Source organism: Protopterus annectens, chromosome 3.part1 (assembly GCF_019279795.1).
Source record: "Protopterus annectens isolate FY-2018-M chromosome 3.part1, PAN1.0, whole genome shotgun sequence".
NCBI lineage: Eukaryota > Metazoa > Chordata > Ceratodontiformes > Protopteridae > Protopterus > Protopterus annectens.
Genome location: NC_056732.1, coordinates 1,870,004,783 through 1,870,028,420, shown reverse-complemented (window position 1 = coordinate 1,870,028,420; position 23,638 = coordinate 1,870,004,783). Strand labels below are relative to the sequence as shown.

The window sequence follows — 23,638 nt, the reverse complement described above, 5'->3', positions numbered from 1 at the left end:
AATGACAGGTTCTGCTGTCAGCCTGGCCTCCTCCTTACACTCTGCTGGTCACTTAATGTCTGGACAACAGGGCCTGCAATACCAGAATATGGATGCATGCTTCTGTAATATATATGTGGGGGCTGGGTCGGAAATAAATAAGACAGAGATATTGACGATATGGCCTAAACTCTGGGAAGTTTTTGCTAAGGCTTAAGTCTATAGAAGAAATCTGTACCATAAGACATGCAACTTCCTGTAGCCTGCTTACTAGAATTTATAAGTATATATAGTAATATTTACATGACACCAACATGAAAACACACACACATTTGAGTCTAGATAGAGAGATGTGTGTGGGTATGAATATAAATTCTATAAGTATGTGTGTGTGTGTGTGTGTGTGTGTGTGTGTGTGTGTGTGTGTGTGTGTGTGTGTGTGTGTGTGTGTGTGTGTGTGTGTGTGTGTGTGTGTGTGTGTGTGTGTGTGTGTGTTCGGATGTTTATTAAAAGGGTACGATGAGGAATATTTAAATTAATTAATATACAAGTTCACCTTTTTCATTGCTGTTTGCATGCTACGGGACCAGTATTTTTTGCAGTTTTTAGTTTTCCTTAATATTGGTTAAGTTTTTTGTTGTTAGTGTTATAATTTAGACTAAACTTCAAGTGAGAAAACTCCAAACATTATTATATACTTACGGCCTGTTCTGACACCAGGAAGTTGCTTCTTCTGTACCATCCCTCCTCCTCCAGTGTCATCAGCTGGGACCCTCCCATCTTTCTTCGTATACAACCAAAGCTGCTGCACTGGGATGTTGTACCCTGAAAATAAAGTCAGAAAGAACTTGTACAGTTAAAAAGTAATCTTTTCAGTGGTTTACATTGTGTTTAGATTTAACATGTTTTTGCACATTTAACTCCACAAAACACCAGGGGGTGATATTACACTCAGATATTCTATATGTTTGTTTTGCTATGAGAAGGGCCAATGTAGCATGAGTGAGGGGCAATACCTCTGTCTTAATGTTTATTAATAGACAGATGTATTCCAAAGATTTTCAGGGCTATCAGCTAAGCTAAAACAGATATGGAATCTACTCAATTTGCCAACATCAATGGGTTTTTATCAGCAAACAATGTTAGCTTAGTCTCCTGTCCTCCCAGGATGACCCCATTTATAACCTTATTTCTGCAGATGGCATGTGCCATATGCTCAGGTATAAGAACCAACAGTGTAACCATGCATTTTTGGCACATACTACACTGAAGCCAAAATAGCTATGATGCACATACATTTGCTGAAACTAAGGTACTGGTAACTGGAATTCATTTAAATCACTTCTGGAAAGCCAAAAAAGTGCCCCATGGCCTCCCAGAAATAACTCCATAGTACATTAACAAATATTTTTTATGAGCAAAAAAAGTTATAATCTGCTGATTATTGTTTTATCTCTTGCAGCTTGCACACTGCATACCATCTAGAATTTTTCTGAGATGGCTCTCTGTGCCCCTTCCCCTCCATGAAACCACACTGATTCCCAGGAATTAAATGAGGGATGAGCTTTTAATTTCACTGCCTGTACCCCACCACAAATCTTATCACTCAAGTGAACTGCTACTGGTCTAGAGCCATTCAGTAACTTTGTTAGTGCCCCTAGCTTAGGTAGGTTAGATGGCTAATGCATATAAAAAGACCATCCCTGGTCTAGAACCGTTCACTAACTTTGTTAGTATCCTTAGCTTAAGTAGGTTAGATGGCTAATGCATATAAAAAGACCATCCCTGGTCTAGAACCGTTAAATAACTTTGTTGGTGCCTCCAAGCTTAGGTAGGTTAGATGGCTAATGCATATAAAAGGACCCTCCCTGGTATAGAACTGTTCAGTAACTTTGTTGGTGTCCCCTAGCTTAAGTAGGTTACAGGGCTAATGCATACAAAAGGACCATCCTTATTCTGTCTTAAACTGTTGAAATAATTAGTCAAAGAGAGGCTGTAGCTCTAGTTGAGAAAATTTCTAAAGATCAGACCTTATGCTGGCAGGGCTTGAGGCAGCCCTGCCTTTTAGATGTTCAAGGGAAGCTGAACTTCTTTCTCTGAAAGCCTGCAGAAGTAATGGTTGATATGCTTGAGATTATGGATACAATTAAATCTTGAAGAAAACTCTGAATCTCTTCTTTCATTACTTGGCCAAGAGCTGGATAAATATACCCATGAAAAGTCTCCCATGACAATATTATGGTCGTATTATGCCTAACCTCTAGGAATCAAGCCAGTTCACAAATGATTGCTTCACTCCTTATTTATTTTAAAATGCAATTTCAGTATTTAATAGTCTTTCTTGTTTAATCCACTAAAGCAATGTAGGTATCTCAAAGACATCTTACTGTTCTTCCTCCAGCTTCACTAGAGAGTTTTAACCCTTCTATGATAATATATACCGGATGCTTCTTAAGCTCAGTACCATCCTACAAGAGATTTCTAAGCATACTAATATTGTTTTAACCCTGTCAAATGATCCACCAGATCCTTCTTATGCCACCCTTCCCAAGATACACTTATCAATTTGTTGTTCTGAGTCCTTCTGATGTCTCTTACGGCCATTCATCTTCTATTTTTAAAGACAGTCCTGTATCTAACACTGTTCTTAACATACTTACAGTATCTGACAGTGCTAATACAGTACAGTATCTGACATTAACATAAATGCAGTCTCTAACAGTAACATATACAGTATCTAACAGTGTTAATATAGATACAGTATCTGACATTAACATAAATGCAGTATCTAACAGTAACATATACAGTATCTAACAGTGTTAACATAGATACAGTATCTGATATTAACATAAATACAGTAGCCAACAGTAACACATATCTAACAGTAACATACACAGTATCTCAACACAGACACACCATCCAGTGTTCTTAACATAGATACTGTATCGAACAGTAATATTTACAGTATCTAACAATGTTATTAACATAGATAAAATATCTAACACTGTTCTTAATATATATGCAGTTGCAAAATTACATAGTACGTTGGTAGATCCATGCCAAGATGCAATTACATGATGGCTCACACAACAGTAGATACAATCAGGGTTACACATAGAGGTATATAAAGGTTTACAACTACAAAATGGCACACCCCACCTGTAGATATATAAAATTACAGTTACACATAATTACAGTTACACACAGGGCACCACACCTGCAGACCACAGCTGCAGATACATACAAAGTTATAGTTACACACAGGGCATCATAGCTTTAGGTACATACTAGGTTACAGTTATGCATGGGACTTCACAGCTGTTGGTACATACAAGGTTACAGCTCACATGGCAAACTACACCTGGAGATACATAAATATTATACTTACAGCATGAGACACCACATCTGTAGGTGGACACAGCTACAGTTACAGCAAAGGGCACTACATCATTAGTTACACACAGAGTTCATAGTTTCATAGCTGTGTACTAGGCTAACAACAACAAAGGCCTTTTTTAAGTATAGCCATGCATCTCAAATCTCTGAAAAATTGATAATTGTAAGCAGGAGCTTGGGAGATGAACCATTTACAGGCTGCCTTTATACATTACAGACATAGGTGCCTAACCAGGGATGGATTTCTTGTTCCCCATCCAACTGTCCGAGTTACACTTAAATTGGGTTAAGCAGGAACTCTGCTTCACATGGATGGAGGACCTGTTCCAGAGACAGGGTAATCTCTGGGATACACACCTGCCTCGCCAGCAGGTCCTATTTACATCACAGGCAAGGTATAAGTCTTTAGAATGGGTAGTTCTGGTGCTGACAGTTTTGCAGATATGCACAGGTCCATCAAGGTGGGGTATGACAATGCCTTGTATGCCAGGCATAGATCTCCCCTCAACAGCCTGTAGGAGATAGACTATAGGGATGGGGCTTTGAGGCAGTCTGCACTGGACATGTTACGTACACCCTGTATTCTTTTAGTGTGGGACCACTGGGGATGTTCTCAGGGTTTATGGAGGCTTGAAATTTTGCCAGGTTATCCCTTAGTAGTAGGAAATTAGTCTTGGAGTAGTTCCTGAACATTCCAAGATTAGCTGGGATTCCAGGCTTTATTTGTACTTCAAAGGAGACTATTTTGTGGTCTGACCTGAGAAGGCATTACACTAGGGGTGTGCATCACTTTCCCACATTAGTGATTACCAAATACAGTATGTTTGTGCCCCTGGTCAGTGTATTGACAATCTGGTCCAGGGAGATTGTGTTTACAAAATCCAGAAATCTCTGTGCCTGCATGTTTGGTGTCGGGTCTACTTTTAAATGTCGAAATGCCAAAATCTCGACTTTTAAAAGAACGTACCCAAAACATCGAGATTTCGGAATCTCGACATTTAAAAGTGGGGGGAAAAAAAAGACAAGAGACTTGAAATAAAGTGTTTGCAGGGGGTCAAGCCCCTCTGCACCCCCCACATCCCCCTACTTAAATATACCAACTCCGAGATCACGTTACAGTAAATAGAACGGTAACGGTCCTGTTGCACTTACCGTTCTCTTCACTCTAGTGCGATCTCGGAGTTGATATATTTAAGTAAGGGGGTGTGGGGGTGCAGGGGGTCTTTCCTCCTGCAAACAGTTTGAAGTTTTTTTTTTTCACTTTTAAATGTCGAGATTCCGAAATCTCGATGTTTTGGGTACGTTCTTTTAAAAGTCAAGACTTTGGCATTTCGACATTTAAAAGTGAACCCTTGGTGTCATATATGATTCCAGTCAATAGTGTAGTAATTAATGTTACCCATGAATATGTTATTGGGTTATATGGTGACTGTTTCCAATAAGTTTAAATCCATGTTATAGGTTTCCTGGGTCATAGAAAGGGACCTATAGCTTGTAAGGAAGTGCTGTGGAGTTTTGCCTTTGATGATTTGAACTTGGAGAAGCTCAAGTACATTGTTCTGTTTGATCATAGGGGGTTACTAGGCTATTGGCACAGAGGCCGTTATACGCCTAGCCAAGAGTTTAGCCCCTGTTGAGACAAGTCAGAACCTGATAACCCTGAGTCAGAATCAAACCTTGTATCTTGCATCTTTGAGGTAAGGACCTTAACCATTATGCCATCCCACCTCAAATAACTGGCCCTGGCAATTCTCTAACCCAGGACCCTGTGCACTACAGTCAGAGAAATGCACCACTACACCAAATCAACTGTTATGTACTGGCATTGCACACACACAGGCAGGAACCACACAAAGCCGCAAGAGAATATACTTATATACACACACACATATATATATATATATATATATATATATATATATATATATATATACACACACACACACACACACACACACACACACACACACACACACACACACACACACTCAGCATTGTTGGGAATTGAACCCTTATCTATCTGTCTACACTATTGCAGTATGTACTTATCGCATGAGTCACGGAATTGAGGTATATTTGTTTCTGATGTAAATCAGGACACCTTGACCTTTAGTCCCGGTCTACATAATATTTGGTCTAAATGTGTGAAAGGCATTATAGCTTTGAACTGCTGGTGTGTTCAATAAACCATGTCTCAGTGACTGCACAGACATAAGCATTCTCTATGGCGAGGACAGCTTGCAGTTTATTTTTAGACTGCTATCATTAAGCAGTAACAGTGGTGCAGCGGTAGCGTTGTTGCCCCACAGCAAGAGGTTCTCCCGTTCGATTCTCAGCTAGTGTGCTGGGAGTGCCTTCTGTGCAGAGTCTGCAAGTCCTCCCCGTGGGTTGAGTGGCGTTCTGAAAGACATGCGTGAATGGGCGTGCCTTCGTTGAAGGTTGGGCGTCGAGCTGGCAACTCCGCACCGTGAAAATCTACTGCCAATCATTAGCGGACCAGAGTTCCGCTGTGGCGACTCCTAACCAGGAGAAGCCAAAAGACAACAACAACAACAACATCATTAAGCAGTAACATCTTTAGACTTTCTTGTTTTTTTATCTTTCTGGAAGTACTTTCAATTTGGCATTGCCTAAAAAGACACTATGGGGAGGACACTGTTTCAGCTATTATTCAAAAGTCTAGAAGAGAAAGGTGTAGACTACCCCTAGCAAAGCAGCATGACCAGTTGACTATCTCCTTCCATGCCAACAAACATTGCACACCCTCAGAATGACACCAGTAACTAATTCAATTATTAAAGTCAGTCATCTTCTATTAGTATTGTGGCATCATCCTTGGAGAAGGTAAAATGCTGCTCAATTCTTGGCTCATAGCAGCCTGGGAAACATATTACAAGAGCTGCATGATACTTCTCTAGGCTATACGAAGAGAGACATGTCTCAGGTGATTTACACCCACATGGACAAGCACTTGTGGTCCAATGACCTGAGACTGTGTATGATGTGGCAGATCCTGGCCCCTGATAAAAAAACTGACTGTGACTTTCTCCTTACCTAGCCTGGTGAAAGGGACATCAGTGTGCCTCACGATGGAGTCTCCAATGACCAGAATGTTGACTTATTTGGTGGCTAACGTTACGGGCTTAGAAGGCCTAGAATGTAGAGATTACAAAACCACACCTCTAGCCCACAAAAAATGTGTGAGCAGCTCAGCATAGCAGTACATGTCTTAATACAGGGATCACTGCTGCAGTACAATTTTTATTCATGGAAAACCGCCAAAGGTCGATGTCTGCCCTTCCAGTCTGACTTACAAAACTTTTGCAGACACCACCTGTGAGATGCATTCTTCCTCCATCCTAAATACAGGTCTGATGTACAGCTTAAAAGAAGGAGCCACTCTTACTCTTACTTGGCTGTGTGGCTTGGTTAGGGGAAGTTCTAGCACCAGTCCTCAGTCAGTAAAATCCACAAGAACATTCACACCCATATTTGCACTCTTGAACCACGTCATCTACATACAATACATGAAGGAGAGGGAGAAGTACCTTCAACAACAGCATTTAGGTAGTATCGACATTCATTCCCTACATAAACAAAATTAAAAACATGAGTTACAAGTCAGAGCTACACAAAATTAAAAGCATGAGTTACAAGTCAGAGCTACACAAAATTAAAAACATGAGTTACAAGTCAGAGCTACACAAAATTAAAAACATGAGCTACAAGTCAGAGCTACACAAAATTAAAGACATGAGCTACAAGTCAGAGCTACACAAAATTAAAAACATGAGTTACAAGTCAGAGCTACACAAAATTAAAAGCATGAGTTACAAGTCAGAGCTACACAAAATTAAAAACATGAGTTACAAGTCAGAGCTACACAAAATTAAAAACACGAGTTACAAGTCAGAGCTACACAAAATTAAAAACATGAGCTACAAGTCAGAGCTACACAAAATTAAAAACATGAGTTACAAGTCAGAGCTACACAAAATTAAAAACATGAGTTACAAGTCAGAGCTACACAAAATTAAAAACATGAGTTACAAGTCAGAGCTGCATACAATTAAAAACATGAGTTACAAGTCAAAGCTACACAAAATTAAAACCATGAGTTACAAGTCAGAGCTACACAAAATTAAAAACATGAGTTACAAGTCAGAGCTACACAAAATTAAAAACATGAGTTAAAAGTCAGAGCTACACAAAATTAAAAACATGAGTTAAAAGTCAGAGCTACACAAAATTAAAAACATGAGCTACAAGTCAGAGCTACACAAAATTAAAAACATGAGTTACAAGTCAGAGCTACACAAAATTAAAAACATGAGATACAAGTCAGAGCTACACAAAATTAAAAACATGAGTTACAAGTCAGAGCTACACAAAATTAAAAACATGAGCTACAAGTCGGAGCTACACAAAATTAAAAACATGAGTTACAGGTCAGAGCTACACAAAATTAAAAGCATGAGCTACAAGTCAGAGCTACACAAAATTAAAAACATGAGTTACAAGTCAGAGCTACACAAAATTAAAAACATGAGTTACAAGTCAGAGCTACATAAAATTAAAAACATGAGTTACAAGTCAGAGCTACACAAAATTAAAAACATGAGCTACAAGTCAGAGCTACACAAAATTAAAAACATGAGTTACAAGTCAGAGCTACACAAAATTAAAAACATGAGTTACAAGTCAGAGCTACACAAAATTAAAAACACGAGTTACAAGTCAGAGCTACACAAAATTAAAAACACGAGTTACAAGTCACAGCTACACAAAATTAAAAACACGAGTTACAAGTCAGAGCTACACAAAATTAAAAACATGAGTTACAAGTCAGAGCTACACAAAATTAAAAACACGAGTTACAAGTCAGAGCTACACAAAATTAAAAACACGAGTTTACAAGTCAGAGCTACACAAAATTAAAAACACGAGTTACAAGTCAGAGCTACACAAAATTAAAAACATGAGTTACCAGTCAGAGCTACACAAAATTAAAAACATGAGTTACAAGTCAGAGCTACACAAAATTAAAAACATGAGTTACAAGTCAGAGCTACACAAAATTAAAAACACGAGTTACAAGTCAGAGCTACACAAAATTAAAAACACGAGTTTACAAGTCAGAGCTACACAAAATTAAAAACACGAGTTACAAGTCAGAGCTACACAAAATTAAAAACATGAGTTACCAGTCAGAGCTACACAAAATTAAAAACATGAGTTACAAGTCAGAGCTACACAAAATTAAAAACACGAGTTACAAGTCAGAGCTACACATCTTATTTTTCTTTTCTTTCTTTATTTATTTGTATTTGTTGACCAGGAATGTTAAACTGGGCAGAGCCAATTTTCATTGGAAGCCCAGGGAGAAAATCTCCACCACAGTACATTTATATTAACAGGTGAGTTTCAGACAGTTCTCAGAAGAACAACAGTTACATTTCTCATGATATACAACTAACACAATTACAAAACAGGTATATACAGTAAAGTACTTGCATCAACAATTGTTGTCTATACAGTTGTTCCAGCTGTAAAGTATTGCAGAATTAAGTCGATTGATACTGCAGAAATAAAAACATTATTGTACAGAAGTTTAGTGTTTTTACATTTCAGTAAAAAAAGTTTTGCAAGGAAGTCAGGACACATAAAGAATTAACTTATAAAATTAAGCAAGAAGGGAGATTTTAGTATTGTATAGGTTTGTAAGGAGCTCAAGAGATACAATGAAGTAAATTATAAAATTATGTAGGAGGGGAGAGAAGATGTTAGTAGTGGATAGGAGGATAGTGGTAACATATGACAGACAGCATGTATAGGAGTGGTTATTTTTTAGGCTGCCTGTTCCAAACTGAAGTATCTAGAATGTTTATAACTTAGGTATACAGGGGACGCACAAGAGGGGTAGAGTGGTGCAAGGGGGCAGTTGCAAAAAGAGCAAGATGAGAAGCATTGATTTGGGGTAGTGAAAAGGGATGTATTAATTCTAGCTTAAATGGTAAAGTTGTTAGGGGTGTAATGATTCAAGTCGAGCAGTTATTGTAGAGGGGAAAAGTTAACGATAAATAATAAGAAGTTTGTGGCTTCACTAGAGGTCCCAACCGTTTGATGAACATGAACATGACCAGGCCTGGGTAAGCTATTGTTTGAGCTGCAATTTATAGACTGATAATCTATTTTAACAGTGCTTAGTAGAAAATTTATCACCAGCATGGAGGTGCCTTGTGGGGGTGTAGGGCAATAATATGTTTTTTTAACACACAGGCTTCAGGGCCTCCAGTGATGGGATGCTGTTCTTATTCGATTACTTGAACATTGCTGCTATGGTCGGTTACTCACACAATGTATTCTGTTCATTGTACTGATCATAAGTTCATAGGTGATTACTAGGCTAATGGCACAAGAGCCTTTTCAAATCTAGCCAGTAATACCCAGGATATGACAATATTATATCTTAATTCCCTAGATATGGGATGGGGTAATATCAGGGTAGTGGGCCTTTGGGTGTTGGAGCCCTGAGTAATTTTATAGAGTGCTTCTGTCCATGAGGGACATGGGCAGTACCCCGAGAGTGAACCAAATTCTTTTTGAAGAGAGTTAGGGACTGGCTTTCTTTTACGAAGATGGGAAGTTTATTCCACAGATGAGGTAGCCTTTGGGATACAAATCTGTCTATCCAGCAAGTTCTGTTAGAGTCACAAATAATGTTCAGGTCCATGGAATGCATAACCCTTGTATTATTCTTCTTACAAATATGTAACATCTCCATCAGGATTGGATCAGAAAATGCCTTGTAGATCAAGCATAAGTCCCTTCCCAATGAACAGTATGAGACAAAATAAAAGAATAGGGCCTTTAGGTGGTTTGCATAGGATGTGTCTTACTCTTTATATTTTTTTAGTGAGAGACCTCTGGAGCCACTCCAATTGGTGTTAGTGCATGATTAACTACATGCAAAAGGGAGCATTGTACTTGATTATGGGCCTACTGTAGCCTAGACACAATAGCAGTCTGGCTTCTTTTGATCTTGATGCCACACTTTTACTTATAATTTGAGCCACACAGAAGGATTTCCTCACTACTGTAGCTACCTGGTGGTCAAAGTTTAGGTTCTGAAACCAAAATGTAGCCAACACTCGATTGACATAGATATAACTTATTAAATTCCACATTCTGCATAAATAACAGCAAACCAGTTTTGGCACAAGCTTTTCTCAGTGCAGATCAAAAAACATCAAGTAATACTTGATTCACCAAACTACATGTAAATATGTGTAGCATCAAAAATCCCGCCCAAAAATGTATCAGCCAATCAAATGGCATCATTCAAACCAGGAGGAAATAAAGCACCTAATTTTACAATCCAGGTCCATTTCTTATTAATTAAAATGACATGCCATCCCAATTTATTAGAACGGGTGTATATCACATAATCAAAACTTGACATCGAACACGCAAATGCGCGAATTTTCACATAATCGAAGTACCTGGATTTATGTCACACTACAGTGAAGAACGGGAATTTTGCCCTTTCCTCACTGTAGTGCGACCCCGGAGTAGGAATATATATTTAGCTGGGGGTGTGGGGGATATAGTATTCGATTACGTGAATATTCACGCATTTGCCCGTTCGAAGTTGTGAGTTTCGATTATGTGATATAAACCCATTAGAACTACAAAGATGTAGTCTGTCAATAGCAATGAACCTCATCATCATCTTTCGGCTTTTCCCGTTAGGGGTCGCCACAGTGGATCATCTCTTTCCATTTCTTCCTATCCTCTGCATCTTGCTCTGTCAAACCAACCGCCTGCATGTCCTCTCTCACCACGTCCATAAACCTTATCTTAGGCCTTCCTCTTTTCCTCTTACCTGGCAGCTCCATCCTTAGCATCTTTTTCCCAATATACCCATCATCCCTCCTCAGCACATGTCCAAACCAACACAATCTTGTCTCTCTTGCTTTGTCTCCAAACTGTCCAACATGAGCTGACCCTCTAATATACTGATTCCTAATCCTATCCATCCTAGTCACACCGAGTGCAAATCTTAACATCTTTAACTCTGCCACATCCAGCTCGGACTCCTGCCTTTTTGTCAATGCCACTGTCTCCAACCCATATAACATAGCTGGTCTCACTACCCTCTTGTAGACCTTCCCTTTTACTCTTACTGGTACCCGTCTGTCACAAATCACTCCTGACACTCTTCTCCACCCATTCCACCCTGCCTGTACTCTCTTCCTCACCTCTCTTCCACATTCACCATTACTCTGAACTGTTGATCCCAAATACTTAAACTCGTCCACCTTTACCAACTCTACTCCCTGCATCCTTACCATTCCTCTGACCTCCCTCTGCCCTCCCTCTCACTTACACACATATATTCTGTCTTAGCCCTGCTGACCTTCATTCCTCTGCTCTCTAGAGCATATCTCCACCTCTCCAGTGTCTCCTCAACCTGATTCCTACTCTCGCTACAGATCACAATGTCATCTGCAAACATCATAGTTCACGGGGCCTCCTGTCTGATCTCATCTGTCAACCTGTCCATCATCACTGCAAATAAGAAAGGACTTAGAGCTGATCCTTGATGTAATCCCACCTCCACCTTAAATGGATCTGTCACTCCCACTGCAGTCCTCACCACTGTCACACTACCCTTGTACATATCCTGTACCACTCTTACATACTTCTCTGCCACTCCCGACTTCCTCATACAATACCACAACTCTTCTCTAGGCACCCTGTCATATGCTTTCTCCAAGTCTACAAAGACACAATGCAACTCCTTCTGATCTTCTCTGTATTTCTCCAATAACACTCTCAGAGCAAACATTGCATCTGTAGTGCTCTTGCCTGGCATGAAACCATACTGCTGATCACTAATCATCACCTCCTTTCTTAACCTAGCTTCTACTACTCTTTCCCATAACTTCAAGCTGTGACTGATCAGTTTTATCCCTCTGTAGTTACTGCAGCCCTGCACATCACCCTTATTCTTAAAGATAGGTACCAAAACACTTTTTCTCCACTCCTCAGGCATCCTCTGACTTTCCAAAATTTCATTAAACAATCTAGTTAAAAAGTCCATTGCCATTTCTCCTAAGCACCTCCATGCTTCCATTGGGATGTCATCTGGGCCAACAGCCTTTCCATTCTTCATCCTCTTCATAGCTGTCCTTACTTCCTCCTTGCTAATCTGTTTCACTTCCTGATTCACTATCCCCACATCATCCAACCTTCTCTCTCTCTCATTCTCTTCATTCATCAGCCTCTCAAAATACTCTTTCCATCTACTCAACACACTCTCCTCTCTTGTGAGTACCTTTCCCCTCACTATCCTTTATCACCCTTACTTGCTGCACATCTTTCCCAGCTCTGTCCCTCTGTCTAGCCAATCGGTACAGGTTCTTTTCTCCCTCTTTAGTGTCCAATCTCTCATACAACTCTCCATACGCCTTATCCTTATCTTTCGCCACCTCTCTCTTTGCCATGTGCCTCATCTCCTTATACTCATGTCTACTTTCTTCATCTCTTTGACAATCCCACTTCTTCTTTGCCAGCCTCTTCCTCTGTATACTCTCCTGTACTTCCTCATTCCACCTCCAGGTCTCCTTGTCCTGCTTCCTCTGTCCAAATGTCACACCAAGCACCTTTCTAGCAGTCTCCCTTACTAGTTCTGCTGTAGTTACCCAGCTATTCGGTAACTCTCCACTGCCTCCCAGTGCCTGTCTTAACTCTTCCCTAAACTCCACTTCACAATCACCGTTTTTTAACTTCCACCATTTAATCCTTGGCACTGCTTTCACACTCCTCCTCCTCTTCTTGATCACTAACGTCATCCTACAGACCACCATTCTATGCTGCTTAACTACACTTTCCCCTGCCATCACTTTACAGTCTCCAATCTCCTTCAGACTGATTATATATAGCATTAGATGTGAGATAATTTTTGATGTCGCTAAAATGTTCAAAAAAATGCGTTATGAATTGGTGGGACATTTTGCCTACATAAAAGGCAGAACACCCAAAACTAACTAAATAAATCACCCATTCTGATATACATATACTAAAAGATCTGATGTCAAAAATCCGAGAAGTGTTGGCAGAAGAAAACAGTTTCATTTTTAAATGACCAGAAGGTTACTATCTATCTGTGTTCCTAGGTCCCTCACCACTGGGTTTACTTTTAGGGGTGTGCTATCAATATTATATTTTGCAGGGATATCTGATTTCCTGATGGGTATGATTGCGCATTTTTAGCATTTAGTCTCAGACCATGGTTTTGGCACCAGTTTTGTCATTTTTAGGCATGTTTGGAGGATGTCAACATCGTCATCGTTTAGGGATTCAATGATTCCTTCCAGCTTACGATCGTCATTCAACTTGATGAGCTAGTGGCTCCCAACATTGACTTTCACTTCAGAGAAGTGTATACCAAGCAGGAGGAATTGCCCTGTGAGACATGACTAGAAACAGGTTTCTTATCAGAAGTGGATTCACCTATTCAGACAATATGTCCTGTCAGTGAGCCAGTTGGCTATCCATCTGATGATGTAGGGGTTTATGCCTAACTTGGTAAGTTTATCTATGATCTCCAAAGTGGAGGCTTGTGTTGAAAACTTTGGCCAGGTTTAGATAAGCAGTGTGAACCATTTCACCCCCATACACAGCCTTGGTGACACAAAAAACTGAGCAGGCAAGCCCTCCCTTTGACAAAGCCAAATTGGGTCTAGTCCAGTTTTTGGAGAGTTCCTATGTCATTATTCATCAGATCCATGATAATTCTCTCCATGGCCTTGCAGATAAGACCTGTCAAGCTTATGGGTCTCTATTTCCCTGGGTCAGTTGATGAGCCCCCCTTGTGCTGAGGGATAACTGTTGCTGTCCTCCATTCCTCTAAGACAAAGCCCGTCCAGGATGTGATTAAAGAGGGTTTCTAGTGGCCCTGATAGATTCTGTCTTAAGCTAAGTAAGAAGCATCCTGGTATATTGTTGGGACCCATGGAGGTTGTGTTTTTGGCTTTAGTGAGCACAGTAAGGACTTGTTCCCTTGTAATGACAAGTAGGGGGATAGTTGTGGGTATTTCTTTGGGTGTGGTAGGAGGTGTTTGGGGGAGGGGTTGAAATGAACTTGCTGGCCAGCAGGTTTGCTATAGTTTCAGGCTGGGTGTAAGTGTTACCATTCATGATTAACTCAGCACATTGCTGAGCTTTTCCCGAGATTACGAAGGAAGTCAGACTGCTATTGTACTTAGGCCACAGTAGGCCCATAATCAAGTACAAGGCTCCCTTCTGCATGTTGTTAATCATGCACTTACACCAATTGGAGTGGCTCCAGAAGTTTCTCACTAAAAAAATATAAAGAGTAAGACATTGCCTCACAGTTTGCTTTGGTAGATTTGACCAGCTCTCTAATTTGTTTCTTAGACTGGTGTGTCTTTTTGCACTGTTTTGTCTGTTCCTTCTTGGGTTTGAAGAGGATATTTTTCCTTTTGTTGAATAGCCTATTTATGTTAGGGGGTCCACAAGGGTGGTTTAAGTTTGTCAGTAATCATAGGTTTGACTTGGACAGGTACTGCCTCCTCTATGCAGGTATGTACAGTACTTTCGTGTACAGCTCACAGTAGGCCTCAGTGTCATCCAGGTTCGAAGGGGCTTGGAAGTTTAATAATCTGTCACAAAGTTTGAGGTAATTGGCCTTAGCAAACCGTAATAGATTTGGAGTTTGATGGGAGTTGCAGGTTAGTTTTAATATTAAAGGAGATCATTTTGTGGTCAGATCTTACCAGGGAGAAGTTAATGCACAGGGGGGAGCAGCACCCCCTCATGTTCATGAGTACTGGGTCTAAGATATTTGTACCTCCAGTTAGGGAACTAATTAGTTGCTCCAGGGTGTTTGCATCAGCAAAGTCCAAAAACCTCTAAGCAAGTGAATTATGGGTCATGTAAGTCTCCCAGTTTATGGAAAGGTAGTTAGAGTCACCCATAAGCATAGAGTTAGGCTGAATGTTAAGAGATTCCAGTAGATTTAGGTAGGAAGTGTGGTTTTCCAGACTCATGTTTGGAGATCTGTAGCTAGCAAGGATGAGATAGGAGGTCACACCTATGGTTAGCTGGCCATGGAGCAGCTCAAGCGAATCATGTTGCTGGACCAGTATGGCAGTGTACTTGTCCTTTAAGAACACTGAGACACTTCCTCCCTTTGTTTTATCCTGAGCTGAGGGGGACTGAAGTGTATGAAAGACATTGTAGCCTTTGATAGCCAGGGTACTTTCTATGGTTCTGAACCATGTTTCCGTGACACACATATGTCTGTGTTTTCCAGGGTGAGGAGTGCTTCCATGGAGTGTATTTTTTTATTTAAACTCCTAGCATTGAGCAGCACTCCCTTTAGGCAGTTGTGAGTGAGTTTTATTATGTTTGAGGGTTTAACAACTTGGCACAGCCTAAAAATTAGCATTGCGGGACTAGATAAAATTTGTGCCAGTATCTGGAAGCCAAGTGTTGGCAAGTGCAAACCATCTCTGGCAAAGCTTTGTGGTTTGTCTATCATGTCTCCCCAGGCTGACAGGTACTGGATTCCCTTGTTATAACACCAGAAACTAAGCCAACCGTTGAAGTCAATTACTTCTGCAGGTACTGTAGCATCATCACTGGTGAAGGTAGGATGCTACTTAAGGCTAGAGTCATACCTGCCTGGGACTCATATTCAGAGATCTTCATCATGGCTCTCTTCATGTAGTCCAGTAAGGTACATCTTACTGCATTTACACCCACATGGAATATGACCATGGGTTTACTATCATATGTGCGAAACGCATGCTATTGAATCATCACATCTGCGAAAACTAACAACGAAAATGAAAAAAAAAACATCGTTCAGGCAAAGAAGCGAAACCGGTAATATTGACACGTGTCATTTGACTTACTTGACTTTACCCAGAATACCCTGCCTACAGGCCATTTCCAACTAATGTATTACAGGGGGGCAAGCCCATTTTACCCCCTACACCCCCTGCTAATTATATATACAAACTCCGAGATCACACTAGAGTGAAGAAATGGGTACATTTCCCTATTCCCACTGTACTGCGATCTCCAAGCAGAACGTCGACCTCACAACAGCAAATGCAGACTAGCATTTGCTGTTGTGGAGTCAACCATTTTTGGTTCGGCCTTCCATCAACTGGAAAATAGCCTTTCGACTATCCCAGTTTGACTGAATACTGTCTGAACTTTTGATAGTAAACCTGACCATGTCACACTGGTACTTGTGATTTAAGAACCTAAGTACATGCATGAGCTGGCAGATCCTGGCTCCAGACAGACAGCTCACGGTGATCTTCTCCTTGTTTAGCCTGGTAAGGGAGACATCAGTATGTCTTACAATAGAATCCCTGATAACTAGAATGCTTGTTTGTGTGTGTTGCCTTATGGGCTTGAAAACAGGGCTACTATGATTTTCAGAGTTATTTGTTGTGTGAGGTGCTGTCTTTTTTGAATGTATGCAGGGCCACTGAGAGATGCCTTTAAGAGGTCTTGGAGGTTTGGGTAGATTGCAAGTGGGTACCTCCGCATATGTGGGTCTATGTGTTTTAGGTGTAATGCTAACAACCTGGTTTGCATTTTTTGTGTGTACTGGAGAGCTTTGCCTCCAGTGATGTTGTATATCTACATCTCTCACACACTATATTTGTCTGTTCTACAAATTAAATGATTGTCATTGAACATGAGACAGTTACTACACTCCTCAGGATGCCCATATCCACCGAGCCAGAAACAGAGATGACAGGGAACCTATCCATTATACCAAATCCTTAGATGAGGAGTAGGGGAGAGTCACTTAAAGGTCTAAGTGGGAGTGTTTAGTAGTATACTACAGGATGACCTGCAGTGGTGCTGCCTTCTGTGCAAACTGAGAGCTCGTCTAGCAGCTGTGAACCATGGGAAACTATGGAGAGTGTTTGCTATAGAGAATTTTAAAATGGAGAGGTTTACTTATATACAAGGCATGGCTAACCACAATGTGCAAATGGGAGGCTTTTATACCAGCAGGATGAAAGACTTTTACACAGGCCAATCAGATAAACACACAACAAGCCTTCCACCACAGTTCCCAACTCAGATGGGTTGAATCAGCCCTCTGCTCCAACCAGAGTACATAAAAAACCCTCTTAATGTAAAACAGACTGGTTTTGAGTTCAAGTATAGTAACAAACGCTTTACAACAAAAGGCAGAACTCCTACACTATCATGAATCCTTGGAAATAAGTTAACAAACCCTGAGAAATGTTCACAAATACAGAAAAAAGTGCACAAACATAGGATAATTTCCACAAACACACAAAAAAAAAAAATTTGCAAAACTTAGAAATATTTTGGCAAACTCAGGACAACTTTGGCAAACTCAGAACAGCTTTTGCAGTATCAGAGGATGTTAGGAAATATCAGAATACTGTTAAGACGACCTAAGAACAGTACAGCAACAATCAGATGGTGTTTCTTTAAAGGACAACAACGGGATTTTACTATTAAACGCTCGACTTCTCTGTCTGTCTCCCTGTATTTACTGTCCCTGCTATGAATAAACAACAATACAGAATTTAAAATATTTTAAATCAACTGCTTCTTTCCATTAGAACAATCCCTTGTTGTACTGTGGTGGTTTCACTTTCAAAAAACTTTTGTCCTGCACTGAAAACCTTGCTGCGGTCACCAATTCAGTGATGTCATCAAAGCCACTGAATACAGGTAGTTTTATGGCCATTTCCTTCCCCAAACTGACATCACCACTACTGTCCTAAAAACCCACCCATACTGTGATGTTATAGCTCCCTGGTCCTTCCCCTACCCATACAGAAAGTAAAGGCTAGAACAAGGAAACAGTACATGAGTCGAGTCTCCTGCTGTGAGCTGTCGATCACAGCAGGAAACAGCTCAAATTACCCTTAGCACTTAATTAGGGAAGTTAGGTGTGAAGGGGTATGGGAGATGAGTCAAAGTAGTTAAATTCAGGCTTTACAAAAGACTGCAGTTTAGCCATTCTAAAAAGAAGCAGCAGTAAAAAGCACTTTGAAAGTCTGTTCTGTGGCATTTGCACTGTTTGTGTTTTAAGTAGTCATTGAAAGGTATGAAGTGTGACTTAAAACTAACTGAATGAAAGACAGCAGCGTATGCATGTAAAATCAATGCAGTGACAGGAGCTTTAGGAAGAAATGATGTATTTTTTTTACAGACAAACACTGCATTATGGGATACCTAGACACAGACTAAACAATCAGAATTACTTCAAGATGCCAGACTCCATGTGGTCAGACTCAGAAATTACGTATAAAAATATTTAAAAAAACTATAAATAGCCCCAGAGTGGTGTTAAAATGTAGGAAACACCAAACCATGCTGAAATAAACATGTTTTTTGAGTCTGTGGTTGCGGTTCTCCTTTAACAGGTGCACGCTAAAAAGTGGTGATAAATTCAACCAAATCAATAAATGTGACACAGAAGTGTTAAATAGCACGGAGAGAGTGTGAGCAAGTACAAAAATACTTATATCAGCATTACAGGTCCAGATTTATTTATTTATTTATTTGACATTTGTTGACTGGGTTAGTCTGACTGGGCTGATGCTCTTTTTCAGTGGAGACCTGAGGAGAAAAGCTCCAAAAGATACATGCATGATACAATATGACAAAAGTAATTAAGTAAAAAACAGTAATCACAAGTACTAATTACATTACAGGATAAGAAAAAGCAGAAAGGAAGAGGTAGATTAAGTAGGGTCAGAGCAAGAGCAAGTCCAAGAGTTTAATAGGTAGTCTTTTAGAGTTTTTTGAAACAATTAGGATTAGAAATTGGTCTTAAGTTTAGGAGCATATTATTCTACGCCTTGGCAACTGAGTGATTGTAGAGAAGCTTGCCAATGTTTTTTTTGGATTGTAAATTTCCAGGAGGTGTTGTTCAGAGCTGTGGAGTGTATGATTAGGAGTACAGAGGTTGATGAGATCAAATAGAGCATGACAGAAGTTGGGTTGGTGTAGGATGGAGTGAGTCAGATGTAGCGCAAGCAGAAGGAGTTGATAGCAAAATGATGTGAGCAATAGGCTTAATTTGCTCTGAGTCTAGAAATGTTGTGAGTTCAAGCTTGCAGAAGAGATTGGTTTGAAGGTTAGTAAGGACTGGGGCAGCATAAAATAGAGTAGGTAGTAGATAGGTTTCAGTAAGAGAGAGTTTAGATTCGTTTGTGAAAAATTTTTGATCTCTATAGAGCAGGCCAAGCTTTTTTTAAGAGTCTTTTTGATGCAGTTTTGGATGTGCAAATCGAATTTTAATTGGTCATCTATTATGACTCCTAATAGTTTTGTGTGTAGTTCAACATTGATAGATGTGTTGTTGAGGGAGGAGATGGTAAAGGTAGACTTGAGGTGTTGGAGAGATTCAGGGAGGAAGAGGAGTAGTTTAGTTTTTGTAAGGTTGAGTAGAAGTTGGTTAGATGCTAGCCATTTTTCAACTGAGTGGAGTGATTCTTGGCTAAGGGTGAGGAGGTGTGGGAGATTGTCTGAGGAGGAAATTATTTTCGAGTCATCAGCATATTCTATTAATGAAGAGTGTGAGCAGGACGAGTGTAGGTTGTTAATGAAAATGTTAAATTGTAGATGTCCAAAAATGCAGTTTTGGGGAATGCCTGTTTGGACTGGAGAGAGAGAGAGCAAAGAGCCAATTTACAGACTGAAATCTGTTGGAGAGGTAGCTAGACAACCAGGAGAAAGCAGAGTTGGAGAAATTAAGACTAGATAGTTTATGCAGAAGTAGGTTGTGGGAGACAGTGTCAAAAGCTTTCCAGAGGTCAAGGAATAGACATGAGACTAATCTGTTGTTATCATGAGATCTAGAGCTATTGGTGCTGTGGATGTACTGTGATTAGGGCGATTAGGGCCATGTTTTGTAGTGGTTAGGAGATTTTCTTGTAGAAGATGATCTAGTAGCTGCTTGCGAATGCACTTTTCGAGAATCTTAGACAGCGGAGACAGAATGGCTATAGGCCTAAAATTAGGGGGGTCAGTAGAGTTTTCTCCTTTAGGAAAGTATACAACATAGAATTTCTTCCAAAAATCAGGAACTAGGGCTTCTTGAATTGATCTGTTATTTAGGATGGAGATGGGATATGCAACAGATTTTGAGGCTAGTTTAAGGAAAACAAGAGGCAGGTTATAGGCTAAAGGGGAACAAGTTTTAAGTTTGCTGACAAGTGATCTGATATAAGCTGTAGGAAATGGCTTAAGAGAGAAGGATGTTGTTTGGATGAAGGGTGAGGGGGAAATTGAAGGGTACCTACATTTGTCTTTTTTATAGGATCATAGGAGGTTACTAAGCTAGTGACTCTGAGGCTCTTATAAGCCCAGCCAAGAGTTTATCCCATGTTTAGGCAAGTCAGCACCCAGAGCCCTTGTCCAGCAGGGACAAAGGTGGAACCCCAGGAGTGTATTTTCTGTTTCCCATCCAGTTATTCGGGTTGCACTTAAAAAGGGATAATGAGGTACTCTGCTTCACGTGGAGAGGGAGTCTATTCCACAGATGGGGAGTCTTTGGGACACAAATCTGTCCTGCCAACAAGTCCTATTGATATCGTAGACCAGGCTGAGGTCGCGCATATGGGTTGGTTGAGTAACTTGCGGATATGCTGCAGTCCCATCTTGGCAGAGTACGAGACTGCTATGTATGTCAGACAGAGGTCATTCTGAGGAGTCTGTATGAAATTGAGGAGAGGGACAGGCCTTTTAGCCCATCTGTGTAGCATAGATGTTTGAGGCCCTGGATTCACTTGGTGAGGAACCTCTGTGGTCTCTCCAGCTGCTACATGTGCTTTGCAAGGTACATGCCAAAGTGGGCATTGTACTCAATAATTGGTCTTATAAGGATAGAATACAGGGATCTTATGACCTCTTTGTCCCTGGATGATGCCCCTTACTTATGAGGTGGGCCATTTAGAAAGCTTTCCATACAATGAAAGCAACATGATGGTCAAAACTCAGGTTATCAACCTGGGTGCTCAAATTCCTCACTACTTTTTGTGTACTTAGGACGTTGTTATTAATGTGATAATATGTGGGGATGTCACTCTCCCCAAAGGGGATGATGATGCATTTTTTGGCATTCAGCTTGAAGCCATGTTTCTGACACCAGTCATCTGTTTGGGTGAGACCCACTCGGAGGACGTCCACATCACTTAGGGATTTGATGACAGTGCCCAACTTGTAGTCATCTGCAAACTTGGTCAGCCATAGCCCACTGGTTTTGGCCTGCACCTCAGAGAAGTATATCCTGAATAACAGAGGCCCCAAGACCGATCCCTGGGGTACACTGCTCATTACGGGTCTACTGCTTGAGGTGGCTTCCCCTATTTTGATTAGGTTTGTTCTATCAGTCAGCCAGTTTGCTACCCATCTGGTAACATATGGATTGATGCCTAGTTGAGAGTTTATCTACTATGCCTGAGTGGGTAATAGTGTCGAAGGCTTTGGCTGGGTCACGGTAGGCAGTGTGCACTGTCTTCCCCTCATACATGGCTTTGGTGACTGTCTCAAAGAAGTCGACCAGATTTAACAGACATGACCACTCCTTGACAAAGCCAAATTGTGTGGGGTTGAGTGTTTGGAGATTGCCAGTGTCCCTGTTAATGAGGTCCACAACAATCCATTCCATGGCCTTGCAGATCAAGCTAGTTAGGCTTATGGGTCTATAATTTCCTGGATCGGTGGACACTCCACCTTTGTGTAAAGGGATGACAGTGGCTGTCCTCCACTCAGCTGGGACAAAGCCAGTACTCAGGCTTTGGCTGAATAGGGTACCCAATGGTACTGCCTAATGGTAATGCCTGAGTTCATATAGGATGCAGCCTGGGATGTTATCGGGTCCCATGGAGGCTGTTTGTTTTTGCCTTTGAGAGGGCAGTGATGACCTGTTCCCTAGAGATAAGGAGTGGAGGGCAGGTACTGGGGATGTCCTGATTTACTGATGGGGGGGACAGAGGGTAGAAGTTTTCACTCAATCTGAATCTGTCAGCCAGTAGATTGGCTATATTTACAGAATTTGTGTATGTGGTGTTCTTGCCCACCAGTTCTAAACAGATCTGTGTGCTTCCTTTGAGATTATGGACATATGAGAAGGCGGCCTTATGATTGTCTCTAGTAGGTGTGGCCAATTTGGACTCGAAGTTGGCTTTATAGGATTTCACTAGTGCTCTTATTTGCTTGTTCAGGCTAAGGAGAGATTGCTTCCAGTTGGGTACCTGCTCCTTCTTGGTCCTGGACAGCAATTTTTTTCATTTTTTTATATAGTTTATTTACTGCAGATGTCCACCAGACAGGTTTACTCTTCCTTGCAGAGGATGATTTTGTCCTGTCAGGTATTCCTGATTCCATGCATCTATATAAATGCTTGTATAGTAGTTCGGTGTAGATTTGGACATTGGTGCCAGTTTCTACAGCGCTGTGACGCTATTTATATCATCCCTCAGGAGCTTGCAATCAGCTTTGGAGAAGTTTTTTTGTTTGACCCTAGCTAGAGGGGGTCAGGGGAGATGGTGACTTTGAAAGTGACTGCTTTATGGTCGGCTCTTACCAGGTAGGATGATACAGTAGGGATGCTGCAATGGTTACTCATGTTGGTTAATACCAAGTCCAAGATACTACCACCTCTTGTGGTTGTATTGACTAGCTGTTCCACAGCATTTGCATTGATAAAATCGAGGAATCTCTGGGTATTTGTGTTCTGGCATTAGTAGTTTTTCCAATCTATAGTTGGGTAATTAAAGTCACCCAGGTTCAGGTTAAAGGGTTGAATCTGGATAGATTTGAAGAGGTCCAGATAGGTGGAGTGGGCATCTTGAGTCAAATTTGTGGGCTTGTAGCTAGCTATAATTTGAATAGGGTTCTTGTCAATGGTTAACTGCACCTGGAGTGTCTCCTGTGCATCATACTGTTTGATCAGCTTGGAGATGTGTGTGTTTTTAATATATATTGACACTCCAGCTCCTTTGGTTTTGCTGCCCACATTTTGGGGTCTGAATGTATGATAGGATGAGTAACCAGGTAAGGCTGGGGTGCTCTCTGCAGCTTTGAACCAAGTTTCTGTGACTGCACAAATGTCAGCATCATCTAGGGTTAAGAATGTTTGCAATGAGTGCAGTTTCATGTTTAGACTCCTAGCATTTAGCAGAATGGCTTTTAATTTGCATTTTGTTGAGAT

At 40.7% G+C, this 23,638-nt stretch overlaps 2 protein-coding genes across 3 annotated transcripts in view; both read right to left on the bottom strand.

The window, feature by feature from the left end:
- LOC122798790 (zinc finger protein 271-like) overlaps positions 1–23,638 on the bottom strand; it is a 651,855-nt gene that overhangs the window by 157,885 nt on the left and 470,332 nt on the right. The gene's annotated exons all lie outside the window — the stretch shown is intronic.
- Positions 1–23,638, bottom strand: part of LOC122798792 (zinc finger protein OZF-like) — a 117,418-nt gene that overhangs the window by 43,148 nt on the left and 50,632 nt on the right. For both annotated transcript variants that reach the window (XM_044067903.1, XM_044067904.1), the window contains one exon: positions 682–804. In XM_044067903.1, coding sequence (XP_043923838.1) covers positions 682–804 — 123 coding nt within the window. The remainder of the gene's footprint in view (positions 1–681; positions 805–23,638) is intronic.